General features: G+C 40.3%; 1 protein-coding gene across 3 annotated transcripts in view; it reads left to right on the plus strand.

The window, feature by feature from the left end:
- kiaa1549la (KIAA1549-like a) overlaps positions 1-10,821 on the plus strand; it is a 107,039-nt gene extending 96,218 nt beyond the window's left edge. For all 3 annotated transcript variants that reach the window (XM_085358703.1, XM_085358702.1, XM_085358704.1), the window contains 7 exons: positions 1,070-1,202; positions 5,421-5,662; positions 5,929-6,094; positions 8,010-8,107; positions 10,313-10,458; positions 10,537-10,691; positions 10,792-10,821. In XM_085358703.1, the coding sequence (XP_085214829.1) occupies positions 1,070-1,202; positions 5,421-5,662; positions 5,929-6,094; positions 8,010-8,107; positions 10,313-10,458; positions 10,537-10,691; positions 10,792-10,821 (970 nt within the window). The remainder of the gene's footprint in view (positions 1-1,069; positions 1,203-5,420; positions 5,663-5,928; positions 6,095-8,009; positions 8,108-10,312; positions 10,459-10,536; positions 10,692-10,791) is intronic.
- The last annotated feature ends 13,227 nt before the right edge of the window (positions 10,822-24,048 follow it).

Consider the following 24,048-nt stretch of genomic DNA (forward strand, 5'->3'; position numbering starts at 1 on the left):
TGCAACTAACTGTGTACAAGTCAGTCAGGAAGGAGACATTAATTAAAGTTATTGTTCAATGGATCTAAGCAAGAGGCAGACTTATGCTTCTGACATTTATTCATAGAAATCTTAATTTTAAAAAGCTGGCATGTTTATGGTCACACAGATGAGTCAAATTTAAGCAAAGAATAAAAAATAACACAGAAGTTGTTTAGCTGAGTTTTAAACATGATGCCAAGGTGCAAAGACGTGGTCCCAAGTATTGAGAAGCTTCATGTCCTAGTGATAGCAAATACAATAAAAAAAACAATGGGAACCAGAACGGAACCTTGAGGTACACCAGGCCATTTTAAGAGTATTTACCAATGCTGATTATCAAGGACCTCTTACTCAGATAAGAGTAGAGCAATACAGGGCAGTGTGACAAAGTCCTCATGATGGAAGATCAAGCTCTCATTTCACACTGCATCAAACTACTGTTATAGCCCATCTAGGTGCGGCTAGACCACAACATAAAGGGTGATCCATCCCCGTCCAACCCCAAGCAGCACGTCACACAATTAACACTTTGTGACAGTGATTTATTTACAATGAGTGAATTTAAAAACAGAGGAAGGGAGCAAATTATAACTTCGGGGTGAACCCAAGGCCAAAACAACAAACAAAAGGTAGCCTATCTCAGGAGTAAATAAAACTTACCTAGTCAAAAGAACTAAACCAAACGACAATTACTTTCCTCCCTACCTAACAAAAACAGGAGAAAACGAATCAAACAAAAAGGCGGTCCACCCCTACATGCTCCTACATTAAACCAACATAGTTAAACAGTGAACACACGGTCTGCCGGTTGGGTTGGGCCGAGGATGAATGACCTGGCAGTCCCTGGCGGTGTCTTCTTATGCGCTGCCTCCCGATCATTAGCCAATCAGTACGATCCGTCCACCCTGGATGCACCAATATTAAAATTACGACAACAGTCGTAACACTACCCTAAACATAGATGTCAAAGGACTGGAAAAGGACCTCAGTGCCATCAGGAGTAATTGTAGTAATGACACTAGGCTGGTGTTGTATTTCTTTCCACCAGGTACTCTCACCCACGAGAGCCTACATATTGGAGCCGGCAGTCTCTGAGCAGCCCCAGTCCAGTAGAGACGGAGATGGACCTGCTGGTGCTCAGGGAAAGATCCAGGAGGGGCATCCGCAACAATGGCTATGATGTAAGTGACTGGACAACAACCTTCTGAAACAGTAAACCAGGAATGGGGTCAGTAGAGCAGATCCAGAATAAAGCCAGAAACTATAGCTTGACCCAAATTGTAATATGTGAGTATAGGTCTATATAACCTGTGTATTATAACCAAGAGTTCAGACTTAACCAAGGTCTGTGACTTGAGGATGGAGGATTTCCGATAGATCTTTTTGAATCTCTGGACTCAGATAAACTTACTGAGTAGTAAGAAAAAGCAAAGCTTTTAAGTCTGATTCTGTAACGAGCTGTAATATAGCAGCTCAGGTCCAATCTCAGAACAACTGAGTGCCATAGAGCGATGACGAAATGGGTCACTTGATAGTTGTAGGAAAGTAAAGCGCTGCCACTTCGTCACACTAATAAAATCTCTTGAGAGCGTTCTAACTTTAATCCTTCCCTTCCTTTCCTCTCCGATGCTTTTAGCTCTGACCCAGTGGATTAACAAATTACCTTTTGATGAACCTTATAAACCTACACAGAGATGAAGAAAAATAAATTAGATAGAAAAGAAGAAAATGACAAAAAGATTAGAGCACAATTCCTTCATTTTTACAGTAGCCAACAGGGGTGAAAAGTCAGAGAGGAGGAGATAAAACGGGGACAGGTAGAGCATCGTGAGTGAAGTCTCTTTATGCTGCTCCTCTGACGCACCATAGTAACAGCATCGACCGTGCTACCTACCTGAATGTCAATGACTCTGAATATGATTATAGCCTATTCATGGATTCAGATGGGAGACTTGATAGCAGTTAATAGCCTCGGATGCACCAAACGGTTTGGAAGGAGAACATGGTGTGTTTCTGCATGAGCGTGTGTGTGTGCAGACAGGACAGAAAAGCAATGTGATCAGAATCCCTTATCACTTTTGTTTTCATGCTTTAGAACGGTTGAGACATATTAAAGCGGTATTAGCGATGTTTGGATTTATGAGTGGCTTTTATGTGGTTTGTGGAATTTATTCCTGTGGTTTTGTACAATGGTTAGGTCATAATTTAATAATATTCTTTATCCAACTTTTAATGGAATCCTGATGTGGTGATGTGATTATGTTTTAATGTCTTGTTATTCATTCATTCATCTGTTAGTCTAATTAATTAATGCAAAATTTAATTAAAAACTGATACAGTGGGTTATTTTAGTTTCTGTTACACACGTCTTACATTTATCTGATGAAAGTCTTTTTTCCTATGTGACGTTTTAACACAGCATAGTCACAAATAGCTGCAGTAGAGCTAATCTGAAAATCTAAAAAAAAAAAAGCCAATTTTTATAAGGTAATAAATATATTTAGATATACAGTTCTATTTGGGAAAAAGGCAAAGAATATTAAATATAGATTTGATACTGATCTTTACCCTGTTAAATGTCAAATTTTTTTTTTACTGCTATTAAAAACTAATTTGTTACATTTAACCACATTTTTGTGCTCCCAGAAAACAACTGTTTCCATTTATCTTTGCATATGTCCGTAGCAGTTACTGACTTACATTACTGCATAGTGAGTTGATACTTGTAGTATTTCCTCCACCACAAAACCAGCAACAGTCTTGCTGCTCCTGATGTTCCTTGGAGAGTTTGGGCTAAAATCGAATTTTAGAGCTGCAGCACCGCCATCTTTCTTCTTCTCAATGGACTTTACAGCTCCACAATAATGTGGGTAATTAGCCTCAAGATGCTTCTTCAAAATTATAATAATTATTATCATCCTTGCATGAAATGAAGTGTGAATACCTTCCCAATATAATAACCATCTCGTCTCCCATGACAACCTTTAAATGCACAATGACACAACTGTAAGATTTTGCTACAGCACAAATGAATTACTAAAATAAAAGTATAACTTATTTGCTTGTGTTACCAGAGAAATATTCTCCTTTTTTTTTTTTTCATTATATCAAGACTAAGAAACTGATTATCTTTGTTAGGAACTATATTTTGTGCTTGCAGCACGGGGACATGAGCAAGCAAATAAACGGTCTTTGGATACCTGGTAGTCTCTGGTGTAAGCAATGAGAGGATCCATTTCACCACCAACTCCTCCATTCATTCCTGTAATTGTGGAGCATCTTTCGCTCTAAAAGCACAAAATATTAATTCAATATACATGGATGCAAATCCGTCCATATGAGATTGGACAGGTTTGTGTTTAGGAACATAAAAATAACGCTAGGAAATCTGTGTCCAGGGACAAGAAAAATAGTAAAATTCTAGAAAGAAAAAAAAAATCAATAGATGACAGCTGTGAGACTTTTTTTGTTGACTAGTACACGACTCCATTGCAAGGAGTCGAGAAGAGACAAACGATGAAACTGCATCAGGATTTTCTCTTTTTTCTTTTTGTTACAACAGAAAAGAGCAGAGATATGTGGTAACAGTGCTGGACTGATTCTTTTTAAATATAACTAAATTTTCCAGATGTATGTTACAGTACTTGTTAAGAGCGAAATGCAATCCCTGCTTATTAGCATTATTCTGATACTGAAGATGGTGCCGTTTCTGAAACTCACTCTTCTAAATGCAACGAGTCTTACGCTGGTTTTGACTACAGCATGACACATTTAGTGCAGTCCCTGTATATATATGAGTGAATGAGAAGACTCCCAAGATGCGGCTAAAGATCAAGAAGGCTGACTTCAGTGGAGGTAACAAAACTAAAGGGTAAAAAAAGGTAAAAAATTAAGAGGAAAATTGAGGTCCAATAGAAGGAAAGATTACCAGAACACTTGATTAGTGGCAGACAGACAATCTTGGATAGAGAGGAGGAAAGAAAGACCAAATGTACACAGGGGAAGGAGAGTTAGACCCTGGTGCAACACGAAGAAGGGGCAAGAAATCTTATCAGTATGAAGCTAATTAGAGCAGGAAATGCAACAGGTATTGGTTTTTCTTGAATTCTCAATTAAAGCCTGTCTTAAGTTCTCAAAATACCAAAAATAATTCCACTTGTTACATATCTATATTAAACAAGCTTTTTTCCACAAAGGGGACAAAGTCAAAACAATGTTTTTGTCACTATTACAGCTAATTTGTGCTTTCTTGTGCATTTTTTTGGCCATTTTGTGGTACATGTGGACCTATTTCATGCATACTGAGTTCACTTCATTCACTCCTCCGTTTGAATACCTGCGGTAGATCAGCAGGATCCATACCAGCATTTCCAAAGCGATGAAGTTGCACATACAGTATTTACACACAAGATGCACTGACTTTTACTGACAGACTGTTTTTCTATTCTAAGTACTCATAGCACTTTTTACTACAAGCAACATAATACCCATTGATATTCCTCTATACCCACTTATGCACACACAGCGATGGATAAATCAGGTGCAGTATTTTCAACATGTAGACTGAAGGAGCCAGGGATCTACCTCCTGGGCATTGGCACGTACCAACAGAAGCACCCTGTGTTCTTGTTGGCACGTGCCAGAACAGCATTGAGAGCAAGAGGTAAACCAGCTCTAACACCACATCAGAATCTAGACCTTTATTAACAGCAGATGTTTCTTAAAATAAGATTTCAGAAACCTAAATAAGAGTTGAGTCCACATGTAAAAATGGTCTTTAATGTAAAAAATTCCACCTGTGCTTTTCCTGCATCAAAATGTTTGCCCTGAATAACCCACCTGGAGCAGTTCATTGACTGCACGTGACTCATGAAAACTCATTTCATGCTTGTTTTATGCTTTGTAGACAGCAGAATAATGGAAATTCCTGTCATATTTTTTTTAGTTTTAAATGTTTTATGAAAATAGGATAGGGACAGGAATAAAAAGGACTAAAAATAAAAAGATAGAAAACAAAAACAAGAAGAAACGATATCTATGTCCATGTGATTGAGTTGAAAACATCCAGTTGTACAGTTAGTGCTATACAGTTATAACTATACAGTTACATTTCTCAAGGATTGATGAAAGCACTCAACATAAGAGGAGAAAAACACGAAAAACAAATGTTTGTGAGTGTGGCTCGTTTTACTGCTTCTGCAATAACTGATGAAAACATCGGCACCAGAATGTTTATCACTTTGGGTTTGTTTATAAGGAAGCCAGGAGTGAAAGGAGGAATGTTATGAGCTTTAAACTGTGGACACATGACCTTGGTGTTTGTGTCCTCGAAACTTATTGGAAAAGCTGATAAACTGCTTTTGTACTGGTTGCTAAATGTTTGTGTGTTCACTCCACAGGGTGAACCAGAACCCTTTGAGGAGACCAACGTGGACCGTCTGATGAGCTCTCTGGGTTATGGAGGTGGATCTACTGGCACTGGGAACGGCAGCTTGGGGGTGAAGGCTCACCGTGGCTCCGACTCCTCCACACTCAGCTCCCAGCCGTCCATTGACGAGGTCCGTACGCAGATGCATATGTTGCTAGGCAACGCTTTTAGCCTGGCACCTCCGGACCATGACCCTCCTTCTCCTCCAACCAAGTAAGTTTTTATTTTTCACTGAAAACTCTTTTCTTTTATAACATCTGCATAATTTACAGTACTGTGTGGGAAAGAAAAGAGAGAGGTCCCCTGATACGCACTTTGAAAGCACATACATCCCACTCCCAAGCTGTTTCTCAAAATCACAGCAGTTTTATCTGATGTCTGCTTGCCTATGCAGTGTGCGCTGGAGCAAGACTAGAAAAATAAAGAGACAGTAGGTGTGTGTGAATTGACTCTATTTCATTTTTTTCTTCCTCTCTCAGCCATCGCCATCATCATCACCACGCTCACAGCGCCTACAACCCTTCCAGTACCAGCCACTACAGTGACGGAGTGACCAGTGCCCCCGGAACCATGAACCACCCCTGTGGAGGCAGGCAGAGAAGCATAGGCTATGAGGACATGCACCAGTGTAGCCTGCCCAAACCAGTAAGCACTTAAAGGAAGATTAAGGCTTAGAAAAATACAATTAAAGCTACCAACAGCCTTTCCAATAACTTCACTGTCACCATCTGTTTTTAATAGGTTCTATTTTTGAGTAGAAAGTAGTTCCAATAAAAACCAACACATTTATAGCCCTGTCTAAAATTGGAATCAAGGTCTGGTAATAACAGGGTGTAATAGTTTTAAAGAAATTTGCATTTCAGGAACTTTACCTTTTGATAATACTCTGACACTCTCACAGAGCTCAAACTAATCTCACGCCAAGGATGACCAATCCTCAGTGACTTGATCTCATAAACAAGATCAAGTCTCTCTGAACATTTCAGCTTTCATGTGGCAATTAACCTGGCCTTTCATGTGTGTTGACTTTAATTAGAGGACCTAGGGATGTTTTTGTTGCTTCAAACTATCTGTCTGTCCCCTGAGTTTATTAAGTACCAGTAGCATCAAACAGCAGCAGGATCCATACGAGCATCTCCAAAGCAAGAAGAGTTGAACACATTCATGCACAAGGCAAACAGCAGTAAAATAGGTGGATCGGATATTATGGAAAATCTATATCTGTACTTTTGTCCAATTCAGGCAGGTGACTCATCACAAACATGGTCATAGTTTAGCAGCTACAGTGCTTGAGTTGATTGCTTACCTCTGTGACAGGTATCAATATATTCTGATTTTAGTAAGTAAGAAAGTCTTCAGTAAGTCTGATTCCTGGAAAGCCAGAATTTTTTGTTTTATTTTTTGTATTTTTCTGTTAGAATTTGAAGGCTCACAGTATTTGGAGTATTGATTTTTGGATCCCATAGCTTTATATAGTAGATTCTTCACTTTTTTCTAACCATTACCCACCAAAATGCAGCCACAGGCAACCTAGCAACCTAACATATTGCAGATAGGTTTAAGTTGTTAAGAATTTTCACCAGTCAGGCAATTATAAATAAATTAATAAAAAGATTTAGGCTCAACATTAATGAATAATTTAGAATAAAACGAGTAAACAGGGTGCCTGTCTGGACCTCAGGCTTTAGGTACACTGTAGCACCTTTCCTCTTGAGTGCTTAAGTGGTCAATTCACCCAAATAGCTTAAAGTGACTATTTCCTGAATAACCTCTGGTTATAGGCATATTAGGCCTAATATGTGTTAGTAATGTGAAGTCCACTGCCTTCAGCTATGAGACTGAACCAAAACATAGAAACATACTGTCTGAAAACCCAAAATAAATAATTGAAAGCTACAAATGAATGAAAGAAATGTTTACACACAAAAGATGCTCAAACAGAAAAGTGGAGACATGGATAGTGATTACATTACAAAGATAATGATGACACCTTACACACAGTAATTTCTTCCAGTAATTTTTCTCCGACATGCATTAAACTACTTGAAGTATAAAAAAGAAACTCTGCATAATGGATGAGAATGTTTAATATTTAGCTTTATTATGCCAGCAAATAGATACGTAAATCCCCAAAGAGCTTGATAAGGTCATGCATGTGTAGTAAATAGTTGCTCATGTGGGGTAATTATCTATACTCGTGTAAGTCACATTGCATTATCTGCCAGATGACTAAACAGCTAAACTGGCTGCATGCAAAAGTTAAAATGTTGGCACCAAGAAACTGACACCGAGAATTTGGACAGTCAAACTGCGTGCCGTCACCAGCTGCTCTGCAAGGAGAACCTTGAGAATGATTAAAGAAACTGAGGACTGAACGCCTTCCAACAAATAAAGTTGCTGCTTGAATCTGAATCTGTATTTGATCTTTCTGTTCCGCTCTGATCAGATATCCCCTGGTTTCCTTACCCTATTTATTTCTTCTTTTTCCCTTTGGATTAAGGTTGTTTTGTGTTCATACTGAGCTGAACAGATCTCTAAATTGCATTTGTGGCTCCTGCAGGGTTTCCGGTTCACCCAGCTTCCTGATATGGGCATCGGTTCTCCACCTCCACTGATCCCCTCAAGACCAGGACCGCCACCTGTGACCTCACTGCGACGGTACTACGCACATTTATATAATCAAACAGTCAAACACATTGCACTTCATATATGGAAGGGAAAACATTTTTAAAGCCTAAAATAAGGAGAAAAAAACATAAAAGCAAGAAACACTCAGTCCCTTCAGTGAAAGATAAAAACATGCAGTGTTGAACATGTGGCCCATAAATATATTTAGACATCAAACTTGAAGGAAATGCTCACATATGGCAATTAAAAGTACTCTGAGATTGGTTCTCAGCCAGTCACATGGCAGCACTGGGGCTAATCACTGGATCAGACAGATAGTGGAGAGTACACTGGAGAATACACAAAATGTATCAGAATTTTAATCAGCGTCATTTCAAGAGTGCCCTCCACGTGCACCCTCGGTTTGTGCCACTCACTTCTCTCTCTTAGGCCCATATGCTAGTCTGCATCATTTGAACTGAATATTCTTCTTCATTTGAATGCTGCTGCTGTGTGCACTGTGTTGCTGGGCACTTTAGCACTGCAGAGAGTGATTGAGTCTGTTGGTTAGCAGTGAGGAGCACTCTCGCCATCTAGTGGGCAAAATAAATAATTAACACTTGTGGGAAAAGAAGGTGCTGCAGAGTGGCAGGAAAAAAAATTATGCAATAAAATAAAAAAAGACAAACTATAATTTACAATCAATCTACTAATAAAAATATATTAATTCTATATATAAATATAGATGTATTTATATATATATTTTTAAAATGTTCTGCTTGACAGAGACAGCTTTTAGTTGGACTTCTCTAATTACTGCTAATTAAATTTTCAGATATGGCCACGGGTATGTGACCATTATTCTTGCTTATTACAACCAGAAACGGTCATATTATGGCGGTTAATCAGTCAGCTCGTCACACATCAGCTCCACTGTGCTCCCAGGGAGAAAGAGTGCAGCATGTTAATCCCTCTTTGCTATGCACTGTGAGGCATTAGTGCGCACAGTGCATCATGGTCCTGAGATGTGCCAGTGACATCATCTGTCCTCCGGTTCTTTACTGTAGTTAACATGCACTGTAACACGTGTCTGTACGATGAAGAGGATGGTGCTTCAGTGCAGAGGTGGAGAAAGAATATGACTGCATGGAGAGCTCTAATAAGGCTCAAGGTGACAGGATGGGATTTATGATCCGTGAGGTCATGTGTCCTTCACTGCAGTGACCCAGAATGCCTGGAAATTTCAGCCAGATGTTGAAAACAAGTCTGGGAACCTCTGTACTGTGCATGAACATCACCCCAGAAGCTGTCATAGGGCAAGAGGCAGGTTATACCCCAAACAGGTCACTAGTTCTGTTGCAGGGCTAACCCACGGAAGTCTTTGGAAGCCCAGAGTTCCCATGCAGACACAGGGAAGAACATTCGAAGTGTATACTTAAACCAGGACTTTCTGAACTTGCTATCAGTACCACAGTCTGATGTGACTTAAGATGAAAAGATGTCTGATGGACTTTATTCTTGTTTTATAGATTACTAAAGATTTTATATCTTTTTATGTTGTGTAACTATGTCTTTTCCCATAATATTTAATTAAAGCTGCAAGCCATTTCTACAAACATGTTTCCTGTATCTTTGTTAAACCGTGTTTAACAAAGATCAATATTTGTTTGGTTGTTTTTTTTTTCCAAATGGTGCAGATTTGACCTTTAAACTGATACAGATGAAATTTGGACTGTATATAAAAGAGAGACATAACTGCCATCATATCACCCATTGGTTTATGACTGCATTTTGAAGCCTCACAGCCAACTCTGTTTTTTTATTATTTAAAGTGTCAGACAGCTAAGTCTAAATGCAGCATCTGATAAATAATGGTAAATAGTTAGAAAGTAAGGAAGGGAGATTTGACCAAATTATGTTATTTAAGGTTTTGTCATATTATAATATTCAGTTTTAATGCTCAGTTTATTATGTTATATTGTTGGTGGTGACGCGTCAGTGATGTCTCTGATTTGTTAACGCCAACTGAATTTAAACTGCTTTTATTGCTCACTCTTGAACTCTTGAACAGATTCCAGTTGCTATTATTTTTGCTCTTCTGCCAACAACTTTTAAACTCGGGTTTCAAATGTTTTCAGATTCTCTTAACTGCTTTATTGAATTGTGTCCTGTGGGCACAAAAAGCTATAGTTGTTATTTGCAGGTGTCTGTTTGCTGTACATCGGGTTGATTTCTGCCTCTCCTCTCCACTGACAGTTCCACCCCTGATGTTAGTCTGAAGCCTCGCGTGTCAGAAGCCTCAGAGCTGCAGGCCCAGCAGCACAATGGTGCCCCCTACCTGCCACTCTCCAGGACCCCCTTCCCTGCTGTCACTGTTGACCAGTCCATCAGCACCTACTCAGGTACGACACACTGACAGGATGCTGAATTTCTATTGATATGTTATTTCCGTTCAATCTAAATCTATTTACATCTCACAGGAAACCCAATAACAGCAGTCTACGCTATATCGGCCAACCGCCCAGGTTACTCAGACTACTTCGTCATGTCACCGCCATCCTCATACCGGAGTCCATCATGGATGTCTTATCCACCTGAACCAGAAGACCTGCCGCGGCAATGGAACGACACACCTGTGAGACACTGTTTTCCTTTTTTTAAGTACACAATGTGCTGTGAACACTTTGCAGGAAGTTTCAGTGTGTGTGAAGCACTTCCCCCACTTCTTCCCGCAGAACTCACGTCACCTCGAGACCATCTGCTGAAGTCGTCCGACTGTGACACTGATTTGAAACGGTCAGTAGCTCGGTGGGTCACTTTTTCTCTGCACTGCAGTCTTATACTGTCGTGGTTCTTTGGTGAATTTTGTTTACCTTTTCATCTTTGATTTAGCTGATTTTAGTTTATTGTACAAGTTAAATGTTGTATTCCATCTATAGTTCAACGTATATTTCCATTTTATTTTGGATTTTTGGCATCTGTAGTGAAAATATTTTGTATTTAGTTACTATTTTGTTGATGTCTTAAAGGTAAAAAAAATTAAATATAAGAGTATAATTGTGGCATTATGGAATTGCTTAGTGTCTCACTGTAGACCTCATACTAATTTGGACATAAAATGAGTCGAAGGCCAAAATTTGACTGAAGAGTTGACATTTCAACTGGCTTTTGAAGATTTCCAGAGACAGAGCTTTGCAAATCTCTCAGGGGAGCTTGTTCCAGGGAGCAGCACTGCAGCGCTGAAGGCTCTGTCCCTGAAGGACTACGGTTTGATGTGGGAAATGGAGAGTAGGCCTTTAACTGAGGAACCCAGATGGGGTGTAGGGGAGGAGAAGGATTTTATAGGACATATGGGACTTGACTGGGAGCCAGTGGAGGTGTATAAGGGTTGGGGGTGATATGTTGCCCGTACTTAGTTTAGGTGAGAACTCGGGCAGCTGAGTTCTGAACATACTGCAGCTTGTTAGGCAGACGAAAGCAGAGACCACTGCAGTAGACCAGGCGGGAGGTGATGAAGGCATGAATGAGGGTTTTACTTGCTGGGTCTGAGAGTAGAAGTCAGTCTGGAATCATTCTTTAGGTGGTAGAAGAGATTTAATGGATTTGGTATGTGATGAGTTTGAGAGAGCAGAATTCAGGATGATCCTGAGGTTGCAGACCTCCAGAGATGGTGATCAGGATTAACTATTTGATTTGTGTGTAAATAGGGGCATATGTTGCCTGGCAGGTCTTCCACTAATTGGATAATCCATGGTTTCCTTGGTCTATGCGGTGAAATTTACTTGGGGAAAATACTAAACGGCAGATTCCCCAGATAGAGTCATTGGTGTGTTAGTATGTGTGTAGACAAAGCAGATATTCATAGACTGAATCTCAGTGTGTCATGACAAAGAGCTTTGAATAGATGAGTAATACAGGAAAGGCACTGTATAAATCAAGGCCATTTACCAGATATACAAAAAGTAGAAATCTCATGAAAAAACATGTGAATCCTTCAAAATACTGTTTAAAAAAAAAAAGCTTTGCTTTGTTGACTGTTGTTTTCCTGGCCAAACAGCCTTGGGCAGGTAATTCTACTTTGATAGCAAAACCATTATCTGCTTTAGAGTTCAGACTGCATGCCAGCCTGCAGGCGAAAAGCTGACAGGATCAAATGTTTGCTGTAGTGTTCAGAAAGCAATGCAGTGCTGTACCTGGACCGATACCGTTTCAGGGTTTGTTTGTTTTTTAATTTGTGCAGGGTAAAATATATGAAGCTGATATGGAAATAGTTAGACTTTATCTGTGACACTATTAAGTTCAAAATACACACATTTGAGAGAAATAGCTAGCAAATACTTTCAAGTTAAATGATAAATAGCTATTTGATGATCCACAAATTGAGCATAGGGTTGGTGACTCCTGTGACTCCTCCTAGTGCAGCTCAGTCAGTAACACTGGCAGCTGATCTTATTCAGCTGAGCAACTGTGCAACTTCTTGGCAAGACTCATGTTGAATGAGACTTTTTAGTTGCTTCAAACTGGATAAAGTTGCTGCTGCCACTCCAGCCTGCTCTGCCACCCACCTCCCGCTACTGTAATAGCTATTCAATCTATTTATAACTCCTGTTCCACGAGGGGGTCCTGTTGCTGCTCCTCCTGCCTTCAGGCTTTCCACTTATGCATGTGGAAGGCTCAGTATGTCCCAGAACACAGACATAGTGCCAAATGACTAAAATAATAAAATAATAATCCAGTTTTGAGTAAAGCTGTCCTTAAAGAAAGCAAGTCTTTAAAATTAAAAGTTACAGCCTTTTCTTTTGAGTAGAAAAAGCCTGTAGATGTGATTATGAGATCAAGCAGCAGTTGCACTGTAAAGTGAAACAGATGAATGAGCGAATGGAGTTGTTAAAGTTTGAGAGTTAGAGATTTTCCATTTTATTATTTTATTATGTTTTTGTTCTTCAGCAGTAAAAGGCTGATGGGATTTTAATGTTGCTGTTAATTACTAAACAAAGAAAAAAGTTAAAATCTAACTCTTTTTTTATAGCTTTAACATCAAGCTTTGCTCTGATTTTGCTGGTGTTTCTGGACTTTCATCCTGATGTACAAAGAGATAATCACATACAGTAACTTGTGCTGTGGTAGCAGGTCTGTCATGCGTGGCCACTGTCTTTGTGTTTTGTGCAGGTGTCTCTTCAGATGGGCAGAGGACCTCCTTCACACTCAAAACTCTTTGGAGCTTCATCACCCCTCCTTGGCTCCGGCACAGCGCTCCTCCTGTATGATTCATTCATCACCAGTGGAACCCCCCCCCTGCCCTCACCTTTTCCCACAGCTCTCCTCTGCCTGCCCTCTGTCTGTCCTCTGTCAGCCCACTTCATCTGCAGCTCAAAGCATTTCACATCCTCCAGAGCTCCTCTGCCCCCTAATCCCTCTTCACCTCGTCTTCGATCTTATGCCAATGAAAAGCTCAGCCATAATTTTCTCTTTCTGTATTCTGAGCCCCCGGCCTCACAGGCCTGTGCTGGCCCCTCTGGGCCTATAGTCACTATCTCCATGTAGACTGCCTCTTCTGTGGTGACCACCACTGTACAGTCCGAGGCCCCTCACACTGCTGAGCTGAGCTGCTGTGCTGTGCCTCCCTGCCTAACAACACAGATGCAGAGTGGATGAACAGGGTGATTACAGTACAGCGTGACAAGTTCTGTGGCCCAGCAATCATCGTAGAGTAACTGCCATCTGCCCAGCACACGATGGCAGGCAGCGCTGCGTTATCAGTACTGTAGCGCCCCAGCCGTTGCCAGTAGTCCTCTTCTGAACTGGACTGGACTGGGCCATCGTGGACTTGCCCCTAAGGTCCACCGTAAAGCCAGGAAAGCTGGACTGACTTAAAACTGTGTTTTGTTTTGTTTTTTTGATCAATCCAAATTCCTATGTAAAAACTCAACAGCTGGTTAATATGTGTATTTTAAACTTGAGTGAAAAAAAATAACTAAGGAAAAAGGAACAAAAAAAAAATCTCTTGTCTTGAGCTGTCTCTATTTCAGTTTTTGGATATTTGTGTGCTTTTGTCTTTTACTTTTGTGCATTGATTATTATCAATGGATTATTGTACAAAAAATGTTACTCCGAGGCAAAAAAAATATAACATTCTTTGAAGCAGAGAAATCGGTGGCTTAGTTGTCTGTGGTTATGACGGCATTTCTGTACTTTTTAAAAAGAATTACTTCGTTTACCTTTTTCCTTCATCCGACTCAGCAATGAAAACAAGAATTACTGTATGTCACTATGTTCTGTCAGTCATCTGATTATGACGTTTTTGTCTGCTAAACATTAGACAGACCTGAGTCAGAGACACTCACCGAAATCCTGCTCAGCATGATTTTGGTCACATGCCGTTTCTTGAAAGGCACAAAAGGCACCTTGGATAAAAACATACTTAGTATGAGCTGCTTTTGAAGGGGTTTCAGTTGTGGTTTGACTCAGGTCTCTTACAGTTATGTGAACACACCAGTATTCTTAGAAAAAAAACAGTTCTTTTACTTGAAAGGTGTCTACTGTATTCTACTGTAACTTTGACTTTTGGTTCTTTTGAGGCCGAGGGATTATTATTTGGTCGCCGGACTATGGTTTAGTACTGTTCAAGAGACTCGCCGGGCTCAGACGAGCCGTATATGTAACGATTACATGTATTACTGTATATAGCAGATGATTTAATGAAGAGATTTATGCAAGTAGTGTGGGAGGGAAACTTGACATTATCACGATGCCATTCTTTTCTTTGTTTTAGTCTGTTTGGGTTTCAGATGAAAGAAGGTTGTAACTTCTTGACTTTCTGAAGGTGGCGCACATTTCAGTATCATATTATGTCATAACACAATGCATAAATCATTACATTAAGAAAGAAGAAGAGAGTTTATAGTGATGTGCAGCAAGATAATTTACCGCTGTAATTGCAGTATTCATTAAGTAGAAAAGTTGATAGCCATAATAATAGAAATAATGCATTTTTTTTTTTTTATTATGGGGAATGTCTAGAATATATTTAGCCTCATTTTTACTGAGGAAAACTGGAATTCTGTGACCACACTGTACGTAAAGCTCCTTATCATTTAGATGGTATTAAAGGAGATTATAGCCATATATTAACTTTATCGAGTGGATATAAAAGATAAATGATATGTCAAAAAAGTAAATGATACCAAATGAGAATATATTAGACACGGGTGGGTGAGTGGGAGAGATATGGTTGGGGGTCGGAGACAGAGGACAGAGAGATATAGTATAGATATAATAATGTAAAGACAGGATAGTAGGTAGTTAAAGATGAAAGCACTTTTGTGACAAGAAAAGAGCAGAATCAATGCAAAAATGTCATATGTGTAACTGCACAATTAACACGAAGTTTGAAATACTTTTGCTCAGCAGTAACAGTGAAGACTCCTAACCCAGGACCTTTAGGAAGTTTATATTACATGGTAATACACACGTCTTACAAATTAACACTTTATAGCAGGATTTTGATATTTTTTTAAAGTTAGAATTCTTACATTTTGACAGTCATGGCTAAAAACAAATAGACTGGCTTTAAAGCAACATCTCAGCCACTGAAATGGTCATGGACTGAGATAGATTTTAGGGAATTTACACAAATGTCTAAAAAGGGGAAAGGGACATTTGTAGTCTGCAGACATGTAGACAACTCTTCCTTTACATTTATGACTTCAAGCAAGACATTACAGGCAAATACGTGGATGGATTAACTTTCCAAGTTGATTACTGAGAAGTCAGAATTAAAAAAAACAAAAAAACTTTTTCACTTTCATTTTGTTCTTCCAGAAGGAAATTTGGATTTGGATATTTCTTTTTCACAAAAGAGAAAAAACATTAAACCTTGTCGACAGCTAAAAATAGCTGTGAGTAGTTTGTGTGCAAACGCCTCTTTAAAAAACTTGAAAACATGAAAATGTTTTGTTAAAAGTTTAGGTAACAGACAGGGATCAGTTAACTGTCCTGTAAAATAAGCAACAAAGTTTTTGGACATTTTCTTTGCAATAATCTGAAGATTTTACTATGAGAGAAAAATAACCCCACAATCCCAAAATCGTCAGTTTTGTCCTGTACTGTCTTGCCTCAATCTGCTAAATGAAACCCAAGTGTGCAGCAAGCAGTACAGACTGGTTTTCTTCCAGTACAGACGATTATTAACAGCTCTCCGCTTCATAAATCCAGGCCTGCACATGATGAATATTAGTTGTGTATATTTAGCGATAGGAAAGCAAAGGTGTGAGAAGAAAGTCCTGATGCATTGTGGGAGCACACGGTGTGTTTTGGAATGCTTTGAATTGTCAGTATCATTACTGGATGACAACAGGAACCATCACATTTTAATTCATCCTCACTGTACAGACGCACTTTTATCATTTCATTTGACTCCATGCAAAAGAAAGGGGTGGGTGGGTAAAAAGCGAGGCTTGATGCGATGCTCTAAGTTGATGTGCAATGTTTGTGTTTTACACGGGTAGTGGCGAGACGCTTTGATTGATGACGGACTCCGGGACGGACTTAACTATCAGTAGTATTTTTCTGCCGTTTAGGGCATGTCATGAAGCTGTGACATCTTGGCGGCGCTGATGATGTCATACTATCGTCACTCAGGTGTTGAGGAGGTCACAGTGACGACAACCATGAATGCTGTTGGATGTAGTTATGCAGAAAACTTTTTGGTGAATTTAAACAATAAATACAAATTACAATTCTCAGCCTGTTTGTTTTGTTTGTATTCGTGTGCAGTGAAACAGGGCTGCCGTGTATGAACAGTATAAACCACTAGAGGGAGGCAGACACACGTTACAGGTTTAATCTTTATCCAGCTTATGAAAAAGTTGTCAGCTGTCAGATAGTGTTTGTGTTGTTACCGCTGGCAGATACCTGCAAAAGATAAGGAAATTATTTGTGTTTTAAGGTAAGGCAGTTAGGTAATGAATAAAACATGCACGGGGAATCCTTTTTGAGATGAAAGATGCGTTACCGAAACAGCTGCCTGTCAGTGACCTTCACATGCTTTCAGTTAGAACGAGATGTCTCTGCGGCAGACTTCAGCTTGTAAACTGCAAAAAACACACAGCCCTGGATCACAGTTCAAACTCCCCTGTTGTCTTACCTGACTGTAGCCTGAAGGAATAATCTTTTGATTTGGATTTGGGATGTTCAAAAAAAGAATCAAAAGAATAACTCAGTGAAAAGTCTTCTTTCTTCTGTCTAAACAAGATATTTTCTGGGCTCGACATATTTCTGACAGGCCAGTTTTACCCAAGAAGTTAATGTATCTATCTTTGATCACTTCAGGACATTCTCAGATATCAATGGCATTTCTTTTACTAGCTCACTTGGAAGAAGTAATCGATGCTTTTTTTTTCTCCCATCTTTTTACTGGCTACACAGAATATCTCTGTGTAGCCAGTAAAAAGAAAACATTAATGACTTTAAGTTGCTCCTAAATGCAGCAGTTGTACTTTAACTAATTTAATCCAATTTAAAATATCATTAATCCCTCAGAAAGCTTTGAATACTTTGATTGCAAATCCTGCCTTTCATCTTCTAGTCTCTTACACTCGGGATGCAACCTAAGAACAAAAGCTTGCACAGAGGGCCCAGACTTCCAACAATCAACCTTATGCTTCAAACATTCGCTATAAAAATACAAGTTTTGTTCATCTGTATCTTTCCTGGTTACATTTTTTACATTTTGCAATGTCCTTTGACATTTCTAAGCTTTTTTATTTTAACTGAGCATTGGCCTAATATCTCCACTTTGGTGTCAGCTGTGCAGAACTCATGTGGTCAGATGCAACTTGGCAAACCTAAACTGAGCCGTCATCTACTTTTGAAAGAGAAGCGATTTTCTTCAGCCAATGCTTCCAAATCATTTATACATGTTCAACCCTTTTCTAATTGTACTGTTGTGAACTTTAACAATTAACATGCTAACTGAGGCCTGTAGAGTCATAGATGTAGCTTGGATTTTTTGTAGTTTCTCTGAGGACTGTCTGACCATGGTGAGATTGGTAACTGTTATGTTTTCCCACTCATTACTGATGAATATGGAGAATAACTTTAAATTGTTTGTAAATAGGTGTATAACCCTTATTGATGGGCAAAACCTTTTTTCGGAGGTGCCTACACTTGCTGATGATCAGTTATGTGCATTTTAATATCAGCAGCCTGCTGTATGTTTTTCCTCTCAATTACTATAGTTGCACAAAAAATGTACATAGTTCCTCACACGCTGCTTTTGCATTTTAGGTTAGTCTTTGTTAAATAATGATATATTGTAATATGTCATACGTTTCCATGTTCCCATCTCCAGCCTTGGTAGCCTGGGCTTGGGCTGCCAGCTCCTTCACCCTTCACCCAGCTCATGCTGCACCCGACTCCTACGACGCCTCCTGCGGGTGGTGGGGCATGGCCAGAACACTTCACACATGTCCCTTCATTGGACTTGTGGCTCCAAGGCGGGGCACCAGTAACCATATCCTGGGTATGGTGAAAAGGACGCAGTTGAGGTGAGGTATCTGATGAGGATGCCTCCAGGGCACCTCTTGGGCAAGGTGTCCTGGGCACGTCCCACAGGGAGGAGGCCCGGGGCAAATCCTGGACACACTGGAGTGATTATATCTTTTGACTGGTCTGAGAACACCTTGGTGTTCCCCCATTTAAGCTGGAGGAGGGATCTGGGGAGAGAGAGGTCAAGGCTTCTTTTCTTAGGCTGCTGACCCCCCAACCCCACACGGATAAGTGGAACAAAATGGATGGATGGAGAGCATATGGGGTCATATTTGCCTAATTTTAAGACCTGACAAGGACCAGATAGCTTTTCACTATATCCTGACAATAAATCCTTAGAATTCTTTTTCACGTAAATGCATAAAAATTTTTTTATTTGCATATACATGCATGAAAATGTCTGTTTGAGAAGAATTATAAAGTTTAAGCTAAGAAGCTTGAGCAGCATAATCTAACAAAGTTATCTAAGAGGAAACTTATGTATTTACGCTTTGATCGTCAGAAACTTATGATCAAATTGACATAAGATACATTTTTTCTATTCATCTGATGAATTAAGTCCAACATCTCCCCCGCTTTTAGCTTGGTTTTGGTTTCCACCAATGTTTTTTTTTTTTTTTTTTTTTTTGCCTGTCCCGTTTGGCTCTTTTGCCATCAGAATTGTTGTCTAAAGGCAAAGAAAGATGCCCAACGGATTTACTTTACCAAATTGACCATCCCAGCCTTGCCGTAATGGTCCATTTGATTCACCTTTTATTGTTTATTTTATTTTCACTTACTGAATACGGGACAGACTTGACTGGGGGAAAGAAGGGGAGAAAGAAAGAGGGAAAGAGAAACAGCTGAGAAGAGGGACGGGGGAGAAGGGCAAAAACCAAAAACCAACAGAATGGGCAGGAAAAAAAAGAAAAAGAAAATGCATATATCAATCACCTGGGTCACCTGCTGAGAAAGAAAAAAGAAAACAAGCAGAAGAGAACAAGAGTAATAGAATAAACAACATCACAATGATATATGGGAATATGACAGTAAATACTAAATATTAAACATTATTGTGCAGCACATAAGATCAACAGAACACAGTGTGCTTTGAGGTAGGAGCCAAAAAGGGTGTAGTTTGTGGGTGAGCATGGACGCGCTTGGTTTTTTTTTTTTAAAGGTTCCTTCATGTAATGATCTGCTAGAGGGTGTGGGGGGGCCACAGCCCCGTCCTCCAGGGCATGAAGCAGGTATGGAGGAGATCAAAACTCCAGACATCCAGAGGCCCCCAGAACACAAGAGACCAAGGAAGACCAACAGAGGGGCAGCCGCGCCACTGTCCCAGAAAGAGCTGAGGAGAGTCCCAGATGAGGGCTCACTCAGCAGCCGCGGAGCAGAAGCCAGGGGGAGTTGCAATGACGCGCCCGTGAGCTCCGCCGGCAGCCAGCTGTGCCTGAGTGACCGAGCCCCAGGCCGAGAGGCCGGGGGCACCCCACCTCCGAAGTGGCCCGAGCGAGCCCCAGGCTCCAGGCCCCGATATGCGGCCGCCAAGGAGTGAGCCGGTGTGTACCTGGACGCCCATCCCCGGACACAAAGAACCACCAACGCACCGATGTCTGAGGGAGTCCGCCACTGGCAGGGGAAGTGGTGGTAAGGGGAGATAGGCCTCCAAACCTTGGAGGGCCTAAGATGTCCCCAGAGAGGTGGCGCCTGACACCCAACCTGACATATAGACACAGAAATACAGACACACACATATACAAACATCTATCCCACCCTCATGCTCTCATATGCACTTACTCCACACTCAACCAACGTGGAGACAGACATATAGAGACGCTGTACACACGATCACACTCCCCAAGCGTACCCTACAAACCGGGTCTAGGTACCCTTGCCCCTGGAGGGGGGAACTGCACCCAGACCCAGGTGGTGTTACCCTTTTCCCTGCGGTGGGGGGAGGCAGACCGCCCCGACTCCGCAGCAGCAGGGAGGCCCCACCCTCCAGACCGCAGTCGGACGGCCAACTCCTCCTCCTAGCCCCCCTGCTCCAGCAGGTCGCAGAGAATGGGGGTGAGAGAAGACTCCAAACCTCCCTCCACCCGCTCATTGTAGTGTTGATGCATGTGTGTTCTAAGGTGCATTTAATGTTTGAGAGAAATATGTAGCTCATTAGCTCCTCAATACTCCACCAATGTTTTACAGAGTAGTGCCAAACGTCTGTGTGCTGCTTGTTGCAGCTAGTGTACATGCAGCTCATTAGAGCTTTAAATAGAAATCTAGTGTGTGAGAAAAATATATGATTAATGAAGGATCTTTAGATTTGAGCAGTTGTGGTGCAAATTAAAACCAAGAAATCTAAAAAAATATTTTAAAAATCCACCATAAGCAATGCCTTTTGCATTACACATTGTATTTTAATTCATTTCTAACAAAAATAGTGATTAGCGCCACGTTAAAAATGTTTTTTTTTCTACTTTGGGGAAGAGCAAGAAGCTGTAAAAACGCAACATGTATTATAATAACTGCATTTCCAACAGATTTATCAAATTCTGCATGCATTTTAAGTTATTGGCCATCAGGCTAAGGTGTTTTCCTGTTTTTCCTTAGAGCCCAGACTTTATATAAAAGACAGACATAACAACTGTGACATCAAGTCATGTTCTTTAAAACTTCAAGGTCCCCAGCTGTTTGAAATGCGAAGATGAACTCGAATGAGTCCCATCTCGACCTTCTGGATACTGATTGAAACCATACTTTGCATAGTGATCAGGATGTTGTATTCAGTAAGACATCAAATTAGCGTTTTAATTAGTCATTAGACCATGAACTAGGAAAGTAAGGATGCATTTACCTGTACTTACCTATCAAATCTGACTTCATTCTGCAACCAGAGGAAATATCATTTTTCATAACTAGACGTTACATCCATTGTTTGCATACAATGTTTTGATAAAGGCATTTAAATGTAATGCTAATAATGGATTGGATTTATATAGCGCTTTTCAAGGCACCCAAAGTGCTTTACAATACCACTATTCATTCACTCTCGCATTCACACACTGGTGCAGGCAGCTACAGTTGTAGTCACAGCTGCCCTGGGCAGACTGACAGAAGCGAGGCTGCCATATTGCGCCATCGGCCCCTCTGGCCAACACCAGTAGGGTAAAGTGTCTTGCCCAAGGACACAACGACCAGGACAGAGATCCCGGGAATCAAACCGGCGACCTTCCGGTTACAGATGCGATTCCCAACCCCCTGAGCCACGGTCGACCCTGTATGTAATGTAATGTAACTGCATGTGAGCCTCTAAGTATACTTTTCTATGAGAAACCTTGTCACTCATTTATTCCAGTATTTTTGTGCCATATCCTCCAGACATCAAGGGCCACATTTAGAGTAATACAGAGTTAGACATGATATAAAGGCCTTTTGAAACCAATGATGGACTCTGTGAAAATACAAGCAGCCTGCCTTTGTGCCAGCTCAGGCGTCTTGCATTTGTAATATCATTCATCCTGTCTTGGCTTCAGTAAACTTGTCTCTTTCAGGTGCTAATCCCCTGCATTCCCATATGGGAGGTTAATGTTACAGTCAGCTAAAACCTGCCAGATTTCCCCTGGAACAGCAGCGTTTAGCTGATTGTTACCCCTGCCAGCTCTGTGTGTGTAAGCTCTGTTAGACAATGCTGTCTCAGCTTTCTCTACCTTTGGTAGGGCCGGTGTAATGAGCTCTATTTAACAGCTCTATGCTACGCTACACATGTGCACGTATGTGTGTGTTGCGTATGTGTTGTGTGTGTGTTGTGTGTGTGTGGGGGGGAGATTTCTCTAGTCGGTAATTAATGGCTAATCTCTCTAAGTCAAACAAACGGAAATTAAAAGAGCAGGCTACTCAGCTGAAGATCAGAACATGATTTCAGGGCTTATACCGCTCAGTGGAATTAGATCCTCTCTCACATACACATAGACATACTCACAACTTGTTCAGACCAGTGTGTGCTAATTTACGCAGCTACACCAGGAAGTCCCCAGTGGTTGTTGAGTGTTGTCTGAGTCAAGCATGTGTCAAGTCCAGCTTTCATTTTCCTGTGCAGGGCTTTCTAGTATTTATCACTGACTGGTTGGCTCCTTCTCTCTGCTGCTGTCATTGTCTAATGAGAGGCAGGGAGACAAATAGAGAGAGACAGAGGTGAGGACAGAGAAGAAGACGGAGGGAGAGAGGGGACTGTTTAGCCAGTGTTAATTAAGTTTGGACAGGCTCTCCAGGGAACCATTATGAAAGTCTTATCTGCTAATAAGAAAAAGAAGACACTGTAATTATAGTTCTATATACAGGAGAGGAAAAGATGGTGAGAGGGAAGGAAAGTGCAGCCACGAGTGAAATATTGCTCATACATTAAGCTTTTGGTTCTTGCTGAGCAGCCCTTTCTTTAGCTACGACTAAGGGGCCAAAATGGACGGTGGTTTAAAAGTAATACATAAGGACTATTGGAGGTATTTCAGTGAGTCATTACATCATAAAAAACCAAAATTAAATATTCAACTGTGTAGGTTTTTTTGCACTGCGGGTTTGGGGTTCTTTGCTGAAAATAACTACATAATTGGATGTTAATTGTAGGTTAAAATGATGGTGTCCCGAAGAAATCAATTTAAACTCAAGAAAACATGAATCCATTATTCATTCATTATTGGTATTCTATATAAATGTTGGAATGTGTAGCTGATCTGCTGTGCACTGATTAAAAGACTTCATTAAAGCAGCAGTTCACTAGTAATGCATCAACTGAAGACGGCTTCAATTTTCTCTTTATAATAAATCCCAAATGATGTCCTTCCTTACAAGAAACTTTGCTGAAATTAATTATAAAATATTTAGGAATGAACTGAATTAAAAGTTGATGTGTTTTGTTCTTGTTTCAACGAGGTGATAAAAGTTAGATATTTCAGTGCAGCGGTGAGAAGACAAGTTCTTCTTGTTTGATATCCGGCAAACCCTCATTCATCGATTTGCCTCTGATTTTCTTCTTTTGTGTCACAACTTCCAGAATTATCACCTGGTCATCTCACTTGCACCATCTTTCCAGAATTAATAGAAAAATGGTTCATCAGACTGAATAACTTGCACTGTCTACACTCATTGACTTTGTGCTGTTCTTTTGGCCCAATCCCAAGAACGAAGAAGTTCAAATACACATATGAACACACTTATCACCACTTAACCGTTTGTCTTACGGCATAAATTTAAAAGGTGTTTTCATCATATCACAGGGATGCAAGATTAATATGTTACCAACGTATGCTGAACCTAAAGCTGCAGTTATCAGAGTCACAAAAGTGGCTCTATGAATGTGACAGGAATCTCCATGGTAACTCAAGCTGCTAATTTTTTATTTTTTTGAATATTCAGCGCTGTTCCTTCTTGAATCGATTCTTTACAACCAACTCATAATGAAGCGAATGAAT

This window comes from Diplotaxodon limnothrissa, linkage group LG7, assembly GCF_057381915.1.
Source record: "Diplotaxodon limnothrissa isolate DT_005_m linkage group LG7, D_limnothrissa_male_GT1.1, whole genome shotgun sequence".
NCBI lineage: Eukaryota > Metazoa > Chordata > Actinopteri > Cichliformes > Cichlidae > Diplotaxodon > Diplotaxodon limnothrissa.